At 42.7% G+C, this 23,558-nt stretch overlaps 1 protein-coding gene across 1 annotated transcript in view; it reads right to left on the reverse strand.

Annotated features, from left to right (window-relative positions):
• Positions 1-23,558, reverse strand: part of ARVCF (ARVCF delta catenin family member) — a gene marked incomplete at both ends in the record, with an annotated part of 159,706 nt that overhangs the window by 78,261 nt on the left and 57,887 nt on the right. Inside the window, 2 exons of the mRNA XM_084271971.1 lie at positions 1,076-1,683; positions 10,583-10,741. Of these exons, the coding sequence (XP_084128097.1) occupies positions 1,076-1,683; positions 10,583-10,741 (767 nt within the window). The remainder of the gene's footprint in view (positions 1-1,075; positions 1,684-10,582; positions 10,742-23,558) is intronic.

The raw sequence follows: 23,558 nt of genomic DNA on the forward strand, positions 1-23,558 counted from the left end.
GCTGCTGAAGTGATGACTTTGCTCAGAAGCATTAAGCCTAAAGACCATCTACACACAGGAGGCAGGTGGGTTCCAGACTCTCTGTACAGCTCTAGAAACTTCCCTAAATTTAAAAGGAAAAGAGAACTAGCTCCGTATCAGAACATGAATCACGAGGATATGATTTCATGCAGGGACATGCAAAAAGTTTATGTGCTGCTTGGAAAACAAAGCATACAGGTTTTTCAGGTTCAGACTCAAAAGATGACTCTCTGCTGAGTAATAAGACACTCTTCTCAACCTTTTTTCCCTCCACCTTGTCAAATGCAAGAACTGACAGCTGCAAGCTGAGCATAAACTAATATCAGAAAATATGGCAGAAAATAGAACATCCCTTGGCAAGGGTCACTTGAAGTGACTGGCTCCTGAGTTAGGTGCAATGCAGCAGCTGTTACCTCCCCTGGACAGAGGTGCAGGATAAAATAATGACCTGGTCTTACAAAATGTTGAAGCATTTCAGTGAGGTTCAGCACAACCTGGTCATGCAGCCCAGGGTGCTCAGTTAGCACAGGATCAGGAGCTGAGGCTGTCCAACAGTTTATGAGACAGCTTTTATGTAACAGGGTATCCCCTTCAACACCAGCTACCGGCTTGTCAGCAACCCCAACCAGCTGTTCTAAATTCTTGCCTGGCAGATGTGCACATAACCAGAGCTGTCAGAACTCTCACAGACTACAAATCCCTCTTTCCACCTTGCTAGTGCTGGATGGCTCTGGGACAACACAATGCAGCCACAGCTCTTAGAGGAAGAGGAAAAAAGTCACTCAGCCCTCTTCTGTAAGATCATCTACCTTTCTGAATTCAACCTAAACTAAGCAGCCTAGAAGCAGAGAAAGTATTCTTGGCCGCTCTTCTCGCTCCCTCCTGTATTGCATGTGTGTTTCGCAGTCATTCACAGGCTAATGAAATGATGACTTCTAGCTGTTTTTCTGTCAAGTAATTCCAGAACTTAGCAGACCATTAAGAGTTCAAATGTAGATGTTCAACTAAGCAAAACAGCTGCAGAGCAGCACTGTAAAAAACTAATGGGTTTTACCTTCCTTTGTGAGGCCTTCCTCTCTCTGGCACACCCGCAGACGTCCTTCGGTTCACAGTGGAGTAATCAGGATCCAGTTCATATCCTTCATCGTCTACTCCAAGGCTGCGGTTGTCATCTTCCAGCCCATAGGGCTCTGGCTGGAAGCGTTCTGGTTGAGAGCGGTTCAAGTCAACATTGCTACCTACTGGTACCTGTGGCTGGGCAACAGGACCGTAGTTATCCCTTCTGCTTGGCAAAGTGAAGCTACCATCATCTGGCCTGTAACTGTTTCCTGGCACATAGGCATAGCGAGGACGGTAGTTGACACCACGAGACAAGCTGCCATAGTTATCAGATAGATCTCCGTAACCATCGTGGCCAATGTAAGGGCGATACTGGCCTTCGTGGCTTTCAGGGTAAGAATCATTGTAGCTGTTGTAAGATCTGGTCAACGTGGAAGATGCTTGAGGTGTGATGTACCGCTCCCCATTCTTCATGTACCTTCTGTCTATTGAATCTGTGTAGCTGCCCATGGGAGATGAGCCATCCATGGATGGCAGGCCATCAGGCCCGAGCGGCACCTGACGCACTGTTCTGGTGGTGACTGTTTTGACCATTTTGGTAACCTGTGAAGCAGCAGCAAATAAATATGTTAGTTTTCTCACAATATCACGAGACATGGGGAGCTAGAACAGTAGAACAGATAGAGAGCCTCGCAAAGCATACTACAGCAACATGCTTCTTGAATGGAAATGCCGGGGTACTCGAGTTCACATTTTAGGTTCAGGAATTAATCCTGGGAAGGTATTTCTATACAAAACTGGAAAGATGGGTCACAGGGCCAGAGTTGGGTGCTCTCCGGGGCTCTTACTATCAAACCAAAACCACTGCAGCCACATGACAGGGCACGGCAGCAGCACTAAGTCATTTCACCAGTTCAGATTCATCCAAAGCATCTTCCCAAGGAATCCCTCCTCCAGACTTGACAATGTTGAGGAGCCACAGCCTGTCCTCTTGCAACTAGCAAAATACCACATCTCATTCTCTAGTTTCTCAGAAACAGTTCTGTGCTCTTGCGTCATCTATGTGTAACTTGCAACAGCTCAAATTTGGTGGTAATATTCAGGAAACCATAATCTCCTCCAGGAAAGTTTCGGTCTTTTAACACAACTTTCTCTTTTAAGGTACACTCACATCTGACCAGCACCACACAAGCCCAAAAGGTAGTTGGTGTCATTCCATTATTTTTGTGACATTATTTGGCAGTCATGAACGTGGTTTTTGCAACTGCAACTAAACTAACCACACTGGGCCAGACAATCTTGTACAAAGAAAAATCTGTACACAAGTATGTCTTTTTTACTTCATAAAAATCATGCGTCATTTCAACACAAAGTCAGAGTATCTCACCCAGTTGACAAAAATGGCAATGTGATGCCCAGAGGGCAGCTGTGTTCAGCATTTCTTGCTAAAGGGCAAGAACAAAGACTGCTCAAGAGTTTCCAAGAACACTCTGCCTTCATGGGGAAGGTCTGGTAATCGGCGTAAGACAGTGCCAGACAAAAGCCACTACTATTTACAAACTAGCAAAGGACCTTCTGTTTTGGTGGGTATCTGGGGCCCATCAACTTTTGTACTGTCTTCCAGTGTGACCAGCAAAAGCTGTTTTGGGGAGAATACAAAGTCCAGCAGAAGCCAATCCATCCTTACATGAACCCTAGGAAAGTTACTTTAACCTATAAAACCTTCTGCTAACCCCAGTAAATGCTTTCAGCCCTCTCTTAAGAAAACCTCAACAATAAAACAACAGTCACAAAGATGAGAGGGAGAATCAGTCCACCAGAGAAGGGAAGAACACAAAACCAATTTGTCAAGACATATTTTGGGTTTCAAAAGTATTACAGAGGTAAATAAGCATTGGTATATTACACCTTTCCTCATGTAAACTGCAGAATGAAAAAGAGAAACAGGAACTATACCACACATTCCTGGATTGGAAATGGCTTGGAAGTCCAAATAGATATTTTGACCTATAGCCTCTGATTTAAACATTTAGATTGGCACCAGATTAGCCAAGCTGCTGCTAAAACAAAATAATTAAGAGTACATCTCTTGAAGCGGCTCCAGACACGTCCTCTAGCCAGATGTTTTCATACAGAAACCCTGAATAGAAAAAAATTCACCCAAACAGCATTTCTTTTCCTAGAGACATCTGTGAGCAAATGATACTTCAGCCTAATGAAGTAATGAAATCCTGCAAGACTGAAAGCAGCACAAATGGCTCTCCACCACCAGCATAATTAAACAGCCTCATGATGCTGAACCAAGCATGGCCAGGTACCAACATGACCTCAATATCTAATTTGGGTCTGAGCTGAATCAAATTTCCCTCTTCAACCCAAAGGGATTTCCTTAGCAAGTAAACAGCAGGAAAGATGCTGGTTTCCATGCCTCCAAATCTTCTCTCTTTTCCATTTTTAAAAGCACACATTTTAGTAAATAAAACTAGAAACAAAACATTTATGTCATGACACAGAAATCCAGCAGTGGTTTTTGCTTGTTACCTGTGCACAGTATTTTACGTCCCACTCCGTGATCAGCAAGGCTACTGCCACGGCATTTAGAAAACTAGACAGCATTTAGAGACGAGAAAGAGCTGGCATAGCTTACAGTAGCTCTTTGTCAAATGGATATACACAGGGCAACACAGCTCAATGTTCTGCTGCTGAAGCCTGAAACAAAAGTTTTATTCAAAGAAATATGTTCATAAACGATCTTCCAAGTAGAAAGAACGTTTCCCAGGCCTGAAACACGCAAGTTCTGCAAAGCAAGGACAAAACTGGATGCAAAGTGCTTGTGTACTCGAATCTGGGAACCAGTGACGGGAATACCAGGAAGGAAGGTAGCATCTCAACAATAGGATGAATCAGAAATGGATAGTTTTGCCCAGGAAGGAACAAAGAGGCAGCTTTCTAGATGCCAGGAAGAGCACTCATATAACCTCACAAACCTTTTCTTTCAGCACCATACAACAGGAGCCAGACGCTTGAGATCCAATTTGGAGTTTCCGAGACATGTGTCAGCACGCACACACAGTCTGCTCTGTGCCATTTTTCATAGAATTGCCAGGATCAGACAATGCAAGATACCTAATGCACCAGGCCTGGCTGGCAACAGCATGAAAGGGGGAACATGCTTTGACCTGTGGGATCCTTGGACAACAGCTCTGCAGCGGAGGCATCACTGTTGCATGTCTTCCACTCCCACTGTCTGCTCTGGACTCCTGCTCGTTTGTCACTATTTGCTTTTTTTCTTAGAGAATCATTGTTATTGTCAAACAGGATGAGGTAAGACAATGTGGAAACGTTATGGCAAGGACACTTGTCTACAAACATTCAATACATGTACACAAAAAAAGCAAAGCAGAATTTCACAACCCTTTGAAAATCAATTCCTAGACAATTTGCGACATACCAGTTACACTTCATGAGGTTTGCACCAAGCTCTGGTACTCCAAAGAGTATTTACAGACATTATTTTTTTTTTTCCCCAGGAGATTCATTTGCAATTTTTTTCCAAGTTTACCTTATTTCCTGTCTTCAAGACTAGCACAGACAAGTTTTCAGTGGCTGTGGCCAGTCAAAATGACACATTTGGCATCGGCCAGCACATGTAACAAGTTTACAACATTAGCACTGCTTCACCTCTATCATTGTCTGAATGCTGCCACCATGAACGAGTGGAAAGAATCAGGACAATCAACCCCCCTTGTCAGACACATAAAAAGGAACATTTCACTCAAGCATTAAAGTACACATTTCTCATAGCATAAAAGCATTCAATAATGCTAAAGGTGGTACAGTGGGGGAATCAAACCAAGTCTTTTTATATTCTGAGAGAGAGTATTTGCACTCATGCCTCATTTGTCAGGGGCATTGAGACAGAAGATTTATCATGTGATAAACAGACTTTGTTGCCTACAGGACAATAAAGGGAAGCTTTTAGGAAGTAATTAGCCAGCACAGAGAGGCAGGTCTATTTATTAGGTTTCCAAGCAAAGAAAAAAACAACAAAACACCACCCCCCAACTAAGAAACACCCCACCCCCACAACAACCCAAATATCTTTATTTCAGGAAATCCAGCTCAAGGGAACGATTCATTTATACGCCTTGAAAGAACACAGGCAGTCTTGTGCAGCTGACAGCACAGTAATCTTCTCCCCCAACATTTTTGTGGTTTCCTTAATACTGATGCATTAGCCAGTGAGAGAAAAGCTATTCCAAGTGGGGCTTCCAGCAGACTCTCTTATCTGAGACACACCTGATCCCACAGATGCACCCAATCTTGAGAAAGATTTATTAGCATGAACTCCTCACTACACATACACTCTAATGAAAAATTCAGAGATACAAATTACTAGGAGAAAGTGTAATTTGACTTCCTCTGTTTACTTTCCATCTCTAAAGAAAACCCGATTGAGGTTTTTTTTAGCCTGACTACAAATCAAAGGTGCTCAGTTGTTTCAGTGTTACAATCTCAGAGTACCAGATGAAAACTTCAGAGTACTTCCCTATGAAGAGCTCGTCTGAGTATGTTTAAAATATATTTGCAACTCTCTATTCCCTGAAAACTTATAATAATGTTCAACCATAGGGAGGGGGGAAATTTCCAATATATGAACTTATTTCAAGCCCTCTGGAACCAAAATCTTATGAGGCTGCAAATGGATGCTTTCATTGCTGGTCTCCCCCGCCCCAGAATATTACTACATGTCAAGGTTACTGACCTTGTTCTCTCAGCCAGACAGCAATTATTTTGTTAAACAATTCCCCTACAGGCCCCACAACAATGTTTTCTGTTTCTGGAAATACATTTGCCAGCAGAACACAAAGGAAATATTCACAGATCTGAAGCAGCTTCTCTAGTTCTCCATTCCACATATTTCAACCTGTCCTGAAGGATGGGAGAACAAACATTAAAATATCCAGTGACTGGACTTCGTGGATGCACGTGCAGGTTGGTACCAGGGGATCCCTCAAAGCTCACAGTGCTGAGACACAAGAGGAAGAGACTGTACTGAGATTTCAGTCAAAGTGGGCTATCGTGGTTAAATGCAACCATGTAAACTGATACCTGTAATTTTCCCTTTCGTTTTGTTATTAAGTTTGGTTTTATCTTGCCCCCCACCCTTTTTAAAATAAATTCAGTACACTAAAAAAGCTAAGAACTAAAAATATTGTCAAAACTATGTCATAAACAAACTGATGAGAAAGAATGTGCAAGTATAAAAGCATTCTGACATTTCTGAGAGCTTATTTTTGAACTGTGGACTACGAAAATTAATCAGCCCAAGCAGGCTGAAACAATTACCTTCCTATTAACTGCTGTGTAAGAACTGGCCCCGTAGGTTTCAAAACAACAGCTCGAATTTCTCCCCTTCAATTGTAAGCTGAAGGTTTCACAATTTGCAGTGGCCCTCAACTTCAGCTAAAATTCATTCCTGCCCCATTACCTAATTCCCTTGAGTTTTGAAGTTATGAAGGACTGCATCTCGGGGTACCCGGCACCGTCACGACTGAAGAGTCTGAGTCACAAGCACTTTCCCATTGCTGCTGCTGGCAGGAGCAGTTAGTCACTGCTGGGAAAGATGTGGCCTTACTGAGTATTACAAAGCACAAGGTAAATGGATGGGCTACAAATTAAACCGTTTTTGCGTACAGGTTGGTTTCTGGTTTGTTATCATAAAACATCATATTCAATGAGTAAGTGACCTCAATCTCTCCAAACTTTTAGTGCTTCAAAAATAAAAAGATGCCTGAAGAAAGGAAAGCCCAAACATTAACACAAGCATGCACACATCAGATTCGCTTTACTGACTTCTCCCAAGCCACTTACAAGCAGGCTCCCTGGAACACGTGGCAGTGATCCAGCGAGAGGCAAGAAGCAGCCGTCCTCTCCCCAAGGTGCCTTTCACCAGTTTAGCCTGATAGGTATTTGGCTTCCAGAGAGATTATAAGTTGAAATGAAGTATTATCTGCTACATCTTTTCTGCAGTGAATGTTACATAGGGACTTAGTATAGTACTAAGAGAATAACAGTTTGGGGAAAATTACTGAGAGATATCTCGTTTTGAAAAGGCAGATGTTCTCTATTTAAAACATGTCAAATATTAAATTTTATTCTTCCTGCTTCTTTGCTACAGGCACCTCCAAGATGTGGGGAAAAGCACAGCAAAACTGTCAATGCCTGTAGATTAAGGTTGTTTACTCAATACACTATTGCAGAGAACAACCTCTATAAATTATGGTTTTGGAACAGTGGGGGAAGGGAGAAACAAAGGAACCGCAGCATACATGAGCATTCACGTTTGCAGCTTTTGCTATGCTTCATTTCAAGCAGAGGTATTTCAGAGGCATCACTCTCCAGCAAGCTAAAGACTCGTACAATTTATCAAAAATAAATGACAATTTTCTTTTGAAGAATAAAAAAAATTGCATACTAAATGGTATTAGGCTGACTAATCCACATATAAGCTACCCAGCGAAGAAAGCAGACGTTGGAAAACATCTCTTCTGCCACTCTCTTTGCAAGGCAAACTTGCTGCAGCTTGTGACTGGCACTGTCCAGTAGAACCTTCTGGTCAGAGGGGTAACAAAAATAGGTTCTAAACCTCGCTCAAAGCCATCCACAGCAAGCCCAGCAACGAGAGCATCAAAACCTTTATCTGGATGCTGTGCTTACTGCCTTAAGTGATCCTCCAAAGTAAAAAAAAAAGAACCCTTTAGAAAAAATCTGATAATAATCTACCCCTCCTAACATTTGATGAACACAATGGGACCAACTCAGCTTTAAACATTACCTTTATTAGGTAGCAGATTAGCTATTACTGAAAATAGATGTGAGGATTCCCACTACAGAAAATCTTGCTCCTTTACAAGGATAACTACCTGCATACTACAAGCGAGGCCAGATTCATGTCGGGGGGAGTGGTTGTTATTGTGTGGGGTTCTTTTGCAGTGGCATGTAGTTTCCCCCCACTGCCTTTTATACCTGGGGGCGAAGAGGCAGAAACACAGAACAGCAGTCTCTGGGCTCAAAGATCCTACCACTGCACACTGTGTGGCTACAAGCATGTGTTTACATCTCTCACCCCAGAGAAATGCTTTCTTTCACCATCCCCATCTGAGCAGCACGGTCAGAATTTTGCCACATTACAGATGTACCAGGAAATTCCATTTTCTCTGTCAAGCTCTCACATACAATAGTGTGACCTACGAAAGGACTATCGTGATACCTATTTCAAAGTGACAGTAAATTGATGCCAGTTAACTCCAGGACACTTAACTGATGCTACTAAACCCCAGTGACAAGTTTTCATTTTTCCAGTCCCTGTAAAATCAAAAAACAAATTGAAGACCATCGTGATTTTAAGAAAAACACAAAGCCAAACTCTGACCTCAGAGTCCTTCCATCTAAGAGCTGTTAAATCTATGCCATATTATCACAGCAAGGAGAAGTCAAAACAAAACCATTTCAGAGACAGTCACCACCTCAAAGTCACCGCCCCTCTCCTGAGAGAGTTAGGGATAAGCCAGCCCCATCTGTATTTTGACATTTCAGAATCACTCGTTGTAACCACCCCATTTATTTCTTTATTTTTAAGAGCCGATCTTTTTAGCAACAATGCACTAGGACACACCTCCAGGTGGTATTTAAACACAAGTCATCAGCACTATTTGACACAACATAAATGCAGAGGAGACAGCTATGCACCCCTTCCCCACGTTCCAGACACATGTCAGGGCCTGGAATGAGCTCCAGTAACAGGACAGAGCCTTGCTCTTTGAAATGGAATGGTAGCTCTACAGTTGCTGTTTTTTTTTTCCAATTTGCTTTACCCATATGCAGATACAATGCCTGTTTTGGAGCTGTCACTGTCCTTTTCGTTGGGAAGATGGAAAAACAGCAGGTACAACACACACAGGAGAGAAATGACACCTTTTGTGCTATGACAAACATGCAGCTTTATCAGTGACACGACTATTTCAGATGAAGTATTTCATTCCATGTGGTCCTGTTATCTAGGGACCACTGCATGGCCTCTCCTCTATTTTTACAGCCTCAGCTATCATTTTATTCCCATGCATAGCTGTCCTTACAGTCTCCCAAAGCTGTGCACTACTATTAGTGCATATAAAGTGTCCATCACCAGTGTAATTTTATCGCTTCCTTCCTGTACGTTATTGTTGCTGCCACTAGAAAGAAAACAGCATTTCTTTCAAGTAAGTCAACAGATTAAATATGTTAGATTATTTTAAGAGCTAGTAAAAAAAAAAATCAGATTTTTTCTCATCTGCTTTATTTTAAGACCTTTATCACCTTCCAACAATGCGACAATAGGCCAGTTATATTTATCTTCTAACTAATCGCAACAAACATTAAAGCAGATACTCAGTTCATAGCCATGTGTGCAGGCCCACAGACCTCAGGAAATCAACATTCATTTACTCCAACCTGAGGATCCAATGTGCTGAATAGATATCTTAAGAGGATTGCAATTCTGGGGCACCGGTAAAAGTAACACTGATATATGCAGTGATCTCTGTCCAACTCCTTTTAACACAGAAAGCAGCTGGACACTTGTGTTTGGTTATTTTTTTCTCATCAGTGCTGTTCAGAAGTTTTTAGAAGGGAACCACCCTTGATCTTTCACACGGCCAAAACGTAACAATGATACCAACTCCACTTCTGAGACCCAAATGAAAAGGTCTATTAGTGCTCCAGTGGTACCAGAAAGCATGTGATGCAGCCATGAATACACAACACCTTCTCAGTAGACTGCAAAATCATCTTACACAGGGGAGGAAAAAGACATAAGGAGAATCAAAACATATCCAACACCTGCAATCCAGCTGAACCCGAGGTACACAGCACTCGAGAACACACCCTGCTTTCCCCATGCAGCAGAAATAAAGTTCCATTCACAAGGCTGTTGGAGAATTTAAATGCTCTGGTGTTATTTAAATAGGATGTTTCTTGTTCTGAAGGACAAGCGCATAATCACATATTGTTACTACATATTGTAACTAATTTGAAGACAATTTCCAAGCACATTTTCCTCAGCTGTGAAGTAATTTACTCCAAGCTCTACCAACTTATCTAATTCTTGTATCACCATCTGTGTTTGCAGGGCAATGCCTAGAATTGTACCAGTAAAGTGAATCTTAAAACTATAAACAGCCTGGGAAGGGGTTCCAGTGTTTCTGTTTGGTTAACCTGGATAATTTCTACTGTTCAGCTCAGAGCTCCATGAGCAGCTGTATCAGCACAGCTGCTCGGGAGCAAACCGGACATAGAGGCAAAACTGAAAAAGCCCCAAATTCAGCTTTGCTGGCAAACAACACTCAAAAATCACTGAGGATCACAACAGCACTAGTGTCATCACTCACACTACTCCCTGCTATTTTTGTTTTGTGATTAGATGGTATTTTGCCAGTTTCCTCACTGGTTATTAACCTCTCACCTTGGTTTCAGTTCTCCTTGTGGTTCCATCTTCAGAAGTGACAATAGACACATGGGAAGTGGGGGTGCCTGGGTCTTCCTCCACAGTAACTGTCTCTTCCACCATTTCTTGAGGCTCTTGCATCATTGCTATCGATGTCTGGTTACTGGGACTTTGTTCCTAAAGAAGCAGGTGAAAAAAATAAAATGAAACACCTGTTACTTCTACAGTCATGACGTAACTATTCAATTGAGTTCAGCTTTCTCAACAACTCACAAGTGAGATTCAGAGAAACTATTTACTGCCTCAGAAAAGCATGCTGCAGTTATGCTGGTATAACTGGGCTCAGCTCAGTGAGTGGAAATCATGTGAAGCATCTATCACAGACTTCATATTTAGAGACAACCTACTACAGACTACCTTATATTTAAACCTGCTTTAAGCTTTCTCTTCAATGCCCAGTGTAGGAGGAGCGGAAATTTTGTCTGTAAAAACATTCATTCAGTTCAGCAGTGAACAGGACCACTGGCTTTCAGAGCAGTTAATCTTCCACACCATTAAAAGTTTATTTCCATTTAATAAAATACACTCAGTTGCCGACTACAGAAGTCTATAAAACACCAAGACCTATTATTAAACTGACACCTTTCTCAAACAGTCCAAAGCAATAGTAATTTAAAAAGAAAAAAAAAAAAAAGGATTAATAGCTGACTGACATGAAATGCCACCCTTCTGACATCTTCCCTTCGCTAAGCCCGTAAGATGGAACTGGCTGTAAGATTATTTAAAATTTATAACAGATAGACAACAAAACAAAACACTAAACAGAAAGAAAGTGGATAAAGTGCCAGTTTCTTGCAAGAATGCTGCCCAAAGAGAATGCTTCTGCTTGTCACTAACGCCTGAGCTTCCCTTTTCCTTGTGCAGCCGGGCCTCTCTGCAGAAATCAGAGAAGCTCCCCTTTGGCAGACAAACGTATTTCAGAAGTTTCACAGCAAGTGGCCAATAAAGAACGGCCTTACACACTGAGAAATAAGACTTTTCCCCAGCATTACGAATCCTCAACTATGTAAAATGAAATGACAGGCTGTTCAGTTCATTTCATTGTATGCCCTGGAGGTACCGGCCTACACAGGCCTCAAAGCCAAAGCAGGGCTTCTATTTGCACATCTTGTCAAACGCAGGCACAAAGAACATCCTTCATTAAGGAATATAAAAATACACGTACATGTGCACTTTTTTTTTTTCCCATTAAAAAAAAAGGGGGGCAGGACTGATGGCAGTCCCTAAATTGCCAAGTGAGCACTCTTTCCCTTAAGAAAACATGGTGGGCAAATTGAGCACATCATCTCGCATCACAGGAAAAGAAAATGATTGGGATGAAATTCTGCCATGCAGGTACTGAGTCTAATTACATAAAGGTTTAAAATATTGTCTACCTGTTAGCAGGCTGTTCTGGGTTTTCTTGTAATTCACCCCAGTGAAGAATTTTGGACTGCTCCCTCTGCTGTGCCATGTTTTGTACAAGCCTTGAAGGACCATATCCTTCTGACTGACCTTATGCTGCTGAGCAGGAGCACGGGACTAAGGTCCCATTAAGCTCCACAGGGAGAAGTGTCATTTAATCCTTGTGTGATCTATAATTTCCTTTGAAAGGAGTCAAGACGCCCATTTGGTTTCCTTTGTTTACAGCTGTATTCTGACCTTCTGGAACTTAAGACTTCAGTAAGGAAGCTGCTTTCATTTTCACATAAGTGCAAATATTAATCACGACTGTGACAATAAGCCTCAGGCAATCATCTCAGTCATGACACACCATGGACAGTCTTCCAAGATAACACATGCTGGACCACCAGAAGCGATACAAGCAGGCACTACTTCACTTCTATTGAAACGACAGAGTAAATTTGGCTGCAGAATCAATCAACAAGAATAAGGCTTCTGAAATCCTAAAGGAAGTCACTCCTCCCAGTCCGCAGCACTTAATCATTGTAGCCAGTAACGTATGATACACACCGAAAATCCTGTTCGGATATCAAATTGTGTCTTCTGCCCACAGCTTCAGAAGGGAAAGTAGCTCCTGGGACAAATACATTAATCCCTTCACATTTTTCATGTGGATACTATATTTTACCTGCAACTCCCTTTTCCCCACCTGAGTAAACGTTCCCCCTCAACAGAAGAATTTATACAATATTGCAATACAGTAAAAGACTCAGAACTATTTATCATGCAACCCCACCCTAGCCAACAGCAAAGAAAACAATTACATGCAGTGATTTTTTCCATTACACCTTGTCCTTGTAAACTTTCTTGTCGTCTCTACCGTACTGAATGCCAGAATGGCTTCAAAGTGGGACCTTCTCACTCCTCTCACACAGGTAGGAACATACACACATCTCATCTATCATCATCATTTCTAGCCGCATCTTGAGATGACTGCATGAATTCACATCTCCTCGTTCCCCTCTAGATCTTTGGAGACTAACTCTGCCTTGTGATAAACAAACCCAAGGAGATGGAAGGTGATAAGCAATATTTTGCTCTCTGAGCTCTTGCAAGGTTTTTTCTTCATGAAAAAAATAAAGTTGGCTTTTGTATTCAAGACTGCCAGTGGGCAAAGGAAACCTTTAAAGCTGGGCACTTTAACATGAGCAAATTACAAACTAGAGCATATTGACTCAAAATGAGCACTGCACTGTTTTTTATCCTCTGGCTTGTTCTAAAATGAAGATTCAAGGAGGTATGGTACAGATCTCCACCCCTGTAAGATAAACCATTGTAAGCAAGAAACTATCCTAACCATCAGAAAGAACAAAATCATGCAAGTTCAATGCACACAACTAACAAGACTGCATCTTCTTGTCTTTTCCTTCTTATTATGTGAGCTACTGAGGAATGCAGCAAGCAAAGAGGACAGCATATCATTCAGCTTTCTCTTCCCTGAGTTAGCTTAAGGAAGTGGTTCTTTGATCTCCAAACCCAGTACTTTCTCCACATCGCTCAAGCTAACTTTAATGTAGAAAAGATGCAAAGATTTTGTTTCCTGCTTTTAGTTGCCATCATTAAGGATTCCAGGTCATCCCAAATTGCAGAAACTGGGACACATTACGCTGTTCAACCACCTTCCTCTGTGCTCAGCCTTTAAGTCAGTATTTAGGATGCTCTTTCGCTAAATAATCTCAGCCAAACATGTGACAGATAAGCCTAATTATTCAAAGTAAAATACAAGGTGCCAGACAGAGCTGGAACATGACACCCTCAACAAACAATCCTACCAGTAGTTCCCCACCTGCTAGAGGTAGGTAATTCCAGTTGAGAACAACACACACTCCTTCATTTACCTTGCTGGGGGCTTTCAAAGCAAAAGCAAGCAGACAATTCCTCTTTTCCTACCACACTGCCCAAGACTCTGTGGTGCTTCCTGTCCTCTCTCAAACAAGAGGGTGTTCTGCAGCACAAGAGGGATCTGCCATGCCAGGAGGAGTTCTCTTACAACAAACACAGACATAAAGGTGATACCCCACGACCCCCTGCCAGTTGCTAAGCATTATCGATGAAGTCCCTTTCCAGTAATAGTCTTTGGCTCCTTCCAAAAAAGATTACAAATGATACCACCAAGTTACAAGAACATACTCCAACCCAGTTACTGCACAGCATCAGTAGTCATGACTTTTCTCCCTGCTTTTTTGAGTACCAAATGAATCTTATCCTGTTGATGTGCGCTGGCATCTCCAGCATGCTTTAAAAAAGCCAAGCTATTTAAAAGGCAAAACAACAATCAGTTTATCCCCAGCCTGTAAAAGTTAAGTGCAGATGAAACAGCTAAAGACCTTGTAAAATAAGAATCATAAAATAACAGTAATTCTTGTTTTGTTAAAAAACAGAGTGATTTACCATTTAGGGCACATATCTCCTAGGGCTTATTTTGCATTAGAATACTACAGCTTCTATAATCATCACCATTTCAATTCCTAGAGTTATATTTTCATCAAACTAGCTATTTTATATCTTTTTAAATAAAAGAATAACCTCCCCCAGGAGGATCAGCCACCCTGCTTTAAGACAGTAAACAAAGTTCTTTATTCTCTGCCTGTGAAAAAATTTAAAATAGTCTGGAAATAATGTAAAATTGCAGGAGATGATTGCTTCCACTAAAACAGTCCCTCTTCAAAAACACTGGAAACGTGCACGCTGAACCATCGTTCTCCTGGCGATGCCCCCTGTTCTGTAGATGGCAATGCTGGCTATTCAGGCTACCGCTTACTCCAGGCTACTGTCAGATACCAAATTTGAAGGTTTTTGCAAAGCACAAAGGCTGGATTCCACACCAGTGGACATACTTGTCCTCAGTCAACCCCAGCAACAGACAAAGCTCAAGTGTATCAGCTCCTGTGAAACATGTTACAAGGCTGGGCATAATTAACGGCACTGGACAAGAACACTAATTGAATTAACTGTGGATTCTCTCTCCTCTTACTCCCTTTGTTTAAATTACTTATTCAAGGTTCAATGTCTTCAAAGCACAAGATTATTTTTAAGTGCAAAGCCGGGAAACACTGGTATTGTCAGAGTCAAGTCTGAGGCTGATGTTCTTCCCCGCTGGTCTCCTTCCAACTTATGTCTGCGCTTCCAGCTCGGTCATGTCCTCAAGCTGCTATTTGCTGAAGGCATGTGGAGGGAAAGGAAGACAAAAAAAAGCAAGTCTGCAGAACACACTCTCTATCTTGAGATCTGCATCAGATTGGTATCGCAATGGGACATCAAAGAGGGAGAAAATCACTAGTGGAGTTTGTTGAGCTCGGTGTATGTGTGGCAGATCTTTCACCAATGAAAGATCCTGCTCCCCATCAGTTGAAGACTCTCAAATCTGATTACAATCACATCCTCCTGCCTTGTCAGACCTCCCTCTCTTTCACCACAGCCTGAAGATCCCTGCTGTGCTCTCTGCCCTGGATTTGCCCAGAGAGCTTATAGTGCATCTCAGTAGGGAAACAGCTGGAATCCAAGCTAAGCAGCATGTGCACATCACTGAGCCTGTACTATCTGAGAGGCAGCCGTGCAGGAGACTGTCTGACTCTTTTTAGATCATGCTTTGGGAACAGAGAAACAGGTAAGCCCTCACACACAGCAGTGCCTGTGCTACTGCAAAGCAGGGCATATTCTGGAAGAACACAGAGGCCTTATGTTCACTGACTGCCACGTGCTGCACTCCTCCAGTTCAAAAACCACAGCAAAGTCCAGGTCCTCAGTACCAAACACAGGTGCTCTGCCACACCTACCCAAACTCTTCACAACCTGGGGACACTGCTGCACAAATGACAAATGGCAATGTGTTCAGGCAAAATGGCTCCAGAACAACGAAAAGCACACGGACAGCGAGGACTGAAACCTAGGCCGCAGCCAGCGCTGGAAGGAGAGCTCGCAAGACAGACAATGGTTTTAAGATGGGAATACATAAATATCTACTCTGCTGCAGATAAACTGACCTCCATTCAGCAAGCCCACTTCTCTGGTTAAATGTCATGTGAATCACAATGTGTTTTTTATATATATATATATGTATATATACAATGGATTCAGCTCACTTCAGCGTGAACCCAAACACATTAACCCATGCCAAGTTTCAAGCTCTCCGTTAGAGCTCTCACACAAGCTCTACCCTACGGCTGGTCAATTCAGAACATAAGGAAAATGTTAGCCCTAAATGAAAGCAGGCTGTCCTGGCATGGGGTACCAGAATGAACTCAGCCACACACCACAATGCACTAACTGTTTCCTGAACACTTACACACTTCCTTTGTCCTTTAGAACCACACACGACAAGCGACTTCACAAATAATGCCAAGAGCTTTTAAAGCACCAAGGTTAAAAAGGAACATTTCAGCTACTGAAAAAACCCTCCCAACTACAGAAGTTTTCAAAAGCCACAAAGAGCAGCTTTTATTTTTATTTTTTTTTTTTGCAGGCATGGTAATTCACCATGTGAAGGCATCACACCTTTCAGGGAAAGCAAGAGGCAGAGGTGAAGGAGAAGGAATCAAAACCCAGACAAGGCCTGTAGTAGTAATATTCATCCCTCAAGTACTGCAAGACACACTGGGGTTCTGTTCAGCCACGCGGTAACTGCCCATCAACGGGGAAATCTACAGCGCTTGCCCAACGGTCAACAAAGAGGGCTTTTATGCTATTTTAAACAATCTGAAGTGTCTCAGTTAATGGAAGACCGGGCAATTGGCCCTCAACTATTTCTAATTGACTGGAATGATGGATGAAGCTAAAGGGAAAGCTGACCCACTGAACTTTTCCATACAAAGCTAGAAAACTGAAGGAGATTGTAAACAGTTTATAAGAACAAGAAGTGGGAGAGGCAGAATCCCAGAGGCTTTGCTCCTCTCAACCTGCTGTTAAATTGTTTCAGACCAAGGAAAACAAAGAGCTTCAACTTGGAGCAACAAACAACAAAAAAATACAGGGGAAGGCCTAAACAAATAGGGTATTTTTCCCATGCTCTCCTCCCCTTTCTCCAGTAGCTACTTAGCTCTGCCATGCAAGCTGATCCTTTGAATCAGAAAGGGCAATTTGTCACTTTGACAAGTAAGACGTCTCTCAGGGCTCTGTACTGCCTTGCCCTGCTTTTCAGATTGACTGGGTGTTAACCAAAGGTGTCAAGACATTACATCTTGGTCAACTTCACCATGTGTGATAATATATACTTAAAACTTACCTGTTAGTTAGTGTCCAACTACACTAAAGGTAATGCTAAGCAAATCATGCATGCCCACTGATTTTCAGAATAAAAAAGTCCCTAGTAGCTTTTGTACTGCAAAAGGGCAGTGCTGGTGCAATGGGATAGAGCAGCCTGCTGACCTAAACAGCTCCTACAAGGAGAGGGTGAGGAGGCACATCTTCCAGGTAGGGAAATGGATGCATAATAGGTTCAAATTTGCACCACCTATCTTCAGGCTGCTTGGCAAGGTATCTAAATGCACTGCAACTTAATTCTTCCCCTTCAGTCAAAAAGAGGAAAAGGAGCTTCAACAGGCCAGGCCTTACACAAACTGAATCTCCTCCTTGGACACACCCAGGTCTTGCCACCAAATCTACAGAGAAATGACATCAAGCACTTCAAGAAAGCATTAAAGATGGGGATGAACCCAGGCCTTGGAGCCCCCATGTCTGTGGAAAAATCCAGAATTGGATGAGGGTACCACAATTCACGGTCCAGTCCCTTAGGCACAAGGTCTATTTCTCCCCCAGTCAAATCAAGTAAATAACAGGAGAATAAATAGGAGCATAAGTCATTATTTTTAATATGAAAATGATAAAAAAAGAACGAACACCTGGCACACACAGTTAGGGCACATTTCTCTTAAAACACTAGCCATGCTGTTGACAGCTAGATGGAAAGTTCACCCACTAGGAAACCATCCTAAGTGAGCAGGAAGCAACGGTTTCTCACCGAGATTTGTACAGAGAGTTCACTGTGATTTGCCAAACTACCTCCCAAAGACAAACACAATGCAAATCTGCATGGCTAATCTTTGACCAAACCCAGAACAGATCTGACTCGCTTCCTTCTCTGGTGTCTTTCAGATGAACTAACCAAGGCTAAATTAGGGAGATTTTTAGTGGGATGAGGTTACATCATGGATTACAATTTTCCAGCAAGCTTTTTCCTTCATCTCCACCTGCTGCCTCTACAATGCTGGCATTAGGGGTGGTGTGGGATGACTCATTTCTACATTCCTTCCTGCAAGACAGGCATTCAGCTTTCATTTCTCCTTGGCCCCACAGAGTTTGGGTCATAAATTAAACTGATGCATGTATATGCATCAAGTCCACAAACTTACATGCATACAGGAGTCAGAAGTACAAGCTAGGTCCTTCATCTAAAACAAAAAAAAGAACTGTCAGTTTGGCAGAGTACAGCACCAAGTTTCTTCATGCTGTCCCTATGTCCCAGACTCTACCCCAGCCACTTACAACACATCACTACTGTGTTAAGCCAAAGTCTGCCAGACCCAGCCTGTCAGTTCTAGGCTAACACGCGTACTCTTACTTGCACTACTACCAAACTACCTTGGAGAACTGCTTTTTTCACTTCAAGGCAGACACAAACCATCCCTGCATTCTTTGAATTGAGACCAAGACTGGAACATTATTTGGGTGTCATAGCAGCTATGTCAGATCACTGTTAAATTTAACAAATCTCCTTACCCACCCACAATCCTGTCTGTAGATTTGAACTGCACAACAAAAATGCTTTTTGTGGCAAAACACATTGCTGTGACACAAAAAGAAAGAAAGAAAAAAGCTTTTATAATCTTGGCAGAGACAGAACAAAGGGATCACTGATGAAATTTTAAACCTGCATTCCAAGAAAGCCATTTCCTAAATAAATTATTTCTCATTCTAGGGAATACAAAGTGACTGTCAATAAATCTAATCACCCGTCTCGTAAGGAATGTGCCTGCCAATGTCTCCCACTATTAAGCACCAAAGCAGGTTTGCTTGGCACCAAGACAGAAGGACTGCTTCAGTCCAAACAGCTCCCCAGGATTACCAACGTTAAATCACATTCTACTCCTTCCCTCTGCATGTCACCCCCTTCCCTCCCAGCCAAAAGCCACGATCAAAACAAAACATAGCAGGAAACTTGTGAAGAGCAGAGGCCCAGCTCTCTGTATGATGTAACCCCAGCAAGCAAAAATGTGACAGCAGGAAAGAAACTGCGGGAGGTCTCTGGATGCCTACAAGTCCATTTGAACACCAAATGACACAAACAAGCCAACAAAGGCAGAGGCTGCTCCATCTGCTGTAAATCTTCCAAATGGAAGAGATTCCAGCAGAAAGACTATTTTCCAAAGCGCGATACAGTTAACTGCACTATTTCAACTACCCAAGAGACTCCACCAACAGCTTTCCTACCCTCCCCCAAATCCATTCACTTCACACATTCTCTGTGTATTTCCTAAGAGTGAGCTTTACACAGACTGGAAACGCTACAGTAGACTTGCTAAGCCTGTGTTAAACTAGCAATAAACAGTAGAAAGCAGAGGGGAAAAATCCAAGATGAGAGTACCTGGATATTACAGAAAACACTGAGTAAGAACATTTCACCATCTCTATTTGGCATCCACACGGTCACTACTGGGACAACCTGCTCAGCTCTCGCATCCTCAGCTGGGGAAGGTTGTGGATATGCTGCAGCAGGCTCAGAGCACCACAAGCTCAACAGCTCTAAGGGGAGGATCGTAGTGTCTCGTCCAGCCCTAAGGTCCAAGTTATTCACCTCAACTAGAAGGTCAAGGGGCAATTTTATTACAGTTCAAGTGCCTAAAGATGTAATGGAAAACCGATAGAGAACCCTTCAGCCACACAGATAAGGTTCAACCAGTCCCAGTGTCAGGAAACCCAAAGCTGACCAGGCACAAACAATTTTGGTTTGATTTTTAAACAGCAAATGTGAATGGGCAAGTAAGATAAACTTATGTGCTAGTATGTTGTTAACCACTTAACAGGTGAGACCTATTTGTTTTTAAGAAACATGTTCCTACCAAATCAGAGCCCTGGTAACAGATTGGTGCTCATGCGCAGGGACACAAGTGCTCCTACTCGACTGCTACACTGCTCCGAAGATTTTTCAATCTAAGGAGGTATTTAGAGCTTGTGAAGGACTGCCCCCAGCTCGCCCCCAGCAAATTACACTTAAATGCAACAAAGACCTTTTTTTGTCAGCCTGGGAAGGAAGGGGCTAATGAAGGTTCCCCCATTCAGGAATGGTTTTGGCTTAAGGAGTTCCCCCTCCTCCCACCAGCAAGCCACAGTGAATCCCCTTCACCACCGTGCCAGCGGCACTGCAGATCAGGCCATGTCAACCAAGAAACCACAGCCACCATGGAATGTCTCCTGTCCCATCCCCTAACCTTTGCTACCTACCACACAGGTCCCAAATGACTGTCCCAACCCCTAACCTTTGCTGTCTACAAAGCTCCCAAAGCCTCTTGCACCAGCAAAACTGAGATGGGGGCATGATATCTGCAACGAGTGACTGAAGGCAAGGGCGAGCAAAGATAAAGCACTGTCACCTAGAAGGTGCATGGGAAACCATTCCCATGGGGTCCATTCAGTGTGTAGTAAGAACGTTAAATATCACCATCAGGCCATTTAGCCACGACTGCTGTCACTGCGTGACAAGCATTAACCTTGCAAAAGGAAAAAGTCACTTAAGCTAAGGTGGGAGTCACTTCCTGAGGTAGGCATCTTCAGTAGAAAACTAAAATAGCTCTCAATTGCTTAGTTAAATGCATTTGCCTATTCTCCCATTTTCCGTAAGCTCTGGCTGAGTGTTCCACATGCTTGCTGGACATCTGCATTTTTCTGTGGCCACTCCTGTTGGCACTGCGCCTGCAGCGAGCACTTCTGGATTAAAGCATTTGAATTGTAAAATCCAATCACATTTGCCAACCACCCAATTATTTACATAGTATGTTTTTAATTAGTATTTCTGATACGCTTTTGTTTGGCACTTCACAATGGAATTCAAATACGATAAAGATTAAGAGAAGACACAACTCCAGAGCCAGCAATCTGAGCCACATTCAAACAGGTTCTCAGAGGGCTTTTCAGAGAGACATTTCTCAATTAAATGCACACAGATAACAAGGGATCGTACAGGATGAAAGTAAAGACTTGCTATTAACAAGCATCAATCGAAAAACTAGCTTCATGCTCAGAGTGCTGTACTTCCCTACAGTTGGCAAGACAAGCTGCAAGATTGCTGTTTCAACCCAGGCATAGGACAGCTGCGTTTCACTCCCACTCCTTGTTGTGGTTTTATGCCAGGAAAGGGAATCTTTAATTTTTCCAGAGAAGCTCTGCCAAGCCAGGGCTGCAAACAGGATACAGTGTGTTACTAAACTTCTACCCAGCTCGTTCGTACCCCGGCCAGAACTCTTCAAAGCACCTAATTCCCTATATACACAGTGGCTGCAGCGACTACTCAGCTTTCACTTGAGCCAGCCTCCTGTGTTAGTGCCCCTTTGTTATTTAGGATTGTGCGTGATATACCTGTTTCATCTGTCCTGGCAGAACATACAGCACCCAGGTACTCAGCCTTGCCTGCTCTGCTTTATACAGAGGAACAGCTTCCATAAGACCCACCACCCCTCTATGAAAATTTTGGCAGAAATAAACTGGCTCTTACAGCGAAGCTCCTCTAAGCGCATTAGAGGAATAAACTCTCCGTAAAGCATTAGCAGTTCTTCTATCATCTGTACACACAGCTGTCTTTCTCAGAGTTCAAGTGAAGTTGTTTTTTCTTCCAACTCTTCACAAAGAATGAAAGAATAAACAGCCACTGATCCCACCAACCTTCTTTAAACAGTTGGACAGGCTCAATAAGTACAACTTCAGCATCAGCGAGCCCACCGCCAGCGATGAGCACCCTGCCAGAAACACTGGCCCTGCCTCTGGGACTCACCCTGAGCACAGCTCTGGAAATGTCCTTAGAAACACATATCAGCAAGGCTCATTCTCCCTTAGTTTTAGTTTTGGGGTTTACCCTCTCTTGCAGAGAACACTGCCTTGAATACCTTCCCAGAGCCACCAGCAGCATGAAAATATCTCAAAAAAAAAAAGGTGCTCCTCCACCCACGAGTCAGGTTTGCCTATCTGGACAAACTCATCATTTATCAGTGTTCCTAACAAAAGACGTTGTCAAGAACAACCTACCAGAAAGCTGTAACATCCCACAGATGGACTTGTTAAGTCAAGGAGTATAATTGTTATCAACAGCTAAAACATGAGTATAGAAGAGTTTTGCAGAAAGGAGATACTAAAGCAATGCTGGGAGCCATGGGGGAAAAGATGGGCAGCGAAGGAAAGCATTACAAAATGCATGAATCTATCCCAGAGAGGGAGAAAACAAAACAATAAAGCATGGCAGGGAAAGGGGAGAGTGAGAGCAGGAAAAACTTCCAATCAAAATCCATAAATGGGAAAAGTGTCATGTGAAAGCCAAATCACTAGCTTTCACATGAGAAAAAAAGAGAAGCAGTTAAAAAAGGGGAGGAAGGGGGACTGTGAGAGAAGTATTTCAGTTTTTAATTTCATCATGTTAACACTGCTTTAGTTCACTGTATAAATCTTTTGACAAATAGTAGCTCTCTCCACACATGGCAGTATATTAAGATTCTTTTTTAAGGCTTTCCAAACAGCACAGCAGCATTCTTCAGGGTTTGCCTAGACTGTGTTTCTGTTGCTAAGCTCTCATTAGATGCCTATCTTGTACTAGCGCTTACTGACAGGGAATCACAGAATTGTAGGGGTTGGAAGGGACCTCAAGAGATCATCAAGTCCACCCCCTGCCAAAGCAGGGTCCACAGGACAGGTCACACAGATTGGCATCCAGATGGGTCTTGATTATCTCCAGAGAAGGAGACTCCACACCCCCCTGGGCAGCCTGTCCCAGTGCTCAGAAAAAGAACAAAAGAAGGAAAAGAGAATAAAATACAGGAAATCTGAACCCAAGCCCAGCAGTTGATTTTACACAAACACTCACAAGCAACAGCACAACATCAAGTCCAACCGTACCTGTCCTCTACTAACTTCTACAAACACTGGGGATGAACTGTGCCTAAGCTATTCCACACCATCATGTGAGCAAAGCCTTTAGGGGAGGACAGAAAAGGTGTTTCTGAGACCCTCCCAGGGAACACAACTCCAGATGTGTCTCAACCTCAGGAAGAGCAAACGTAAGAAGCCAGCTATTCAGGTGGAAGACCTAGGACAGCCATCCTGAACAGCAAGTTCTGTCAAACACCAATGAATGCTTCTCACACCACAGGCAGAAAACTAGCCTGGTTCTACACTTAATTCAATCATCCACGTCAACAGTGACCAAAGGCATCAGTATTTATAGCTTCCCACCATTTATCAGTTCACACATGCCAAAATTAAATCAACTTCTGTGTAAGAAATCAGCAACTCTGAT

This window comes from Gallinula chloropus, assembly GCF_964237585.1.
Source record: "Gallinula chloropus genome assembly, chromosome: 17".
NCBI lineage: Eukaryota > Metazoa > Chordata > Aves > Gruiformes > Rallidae > Gallinula > Gallinula chloropus.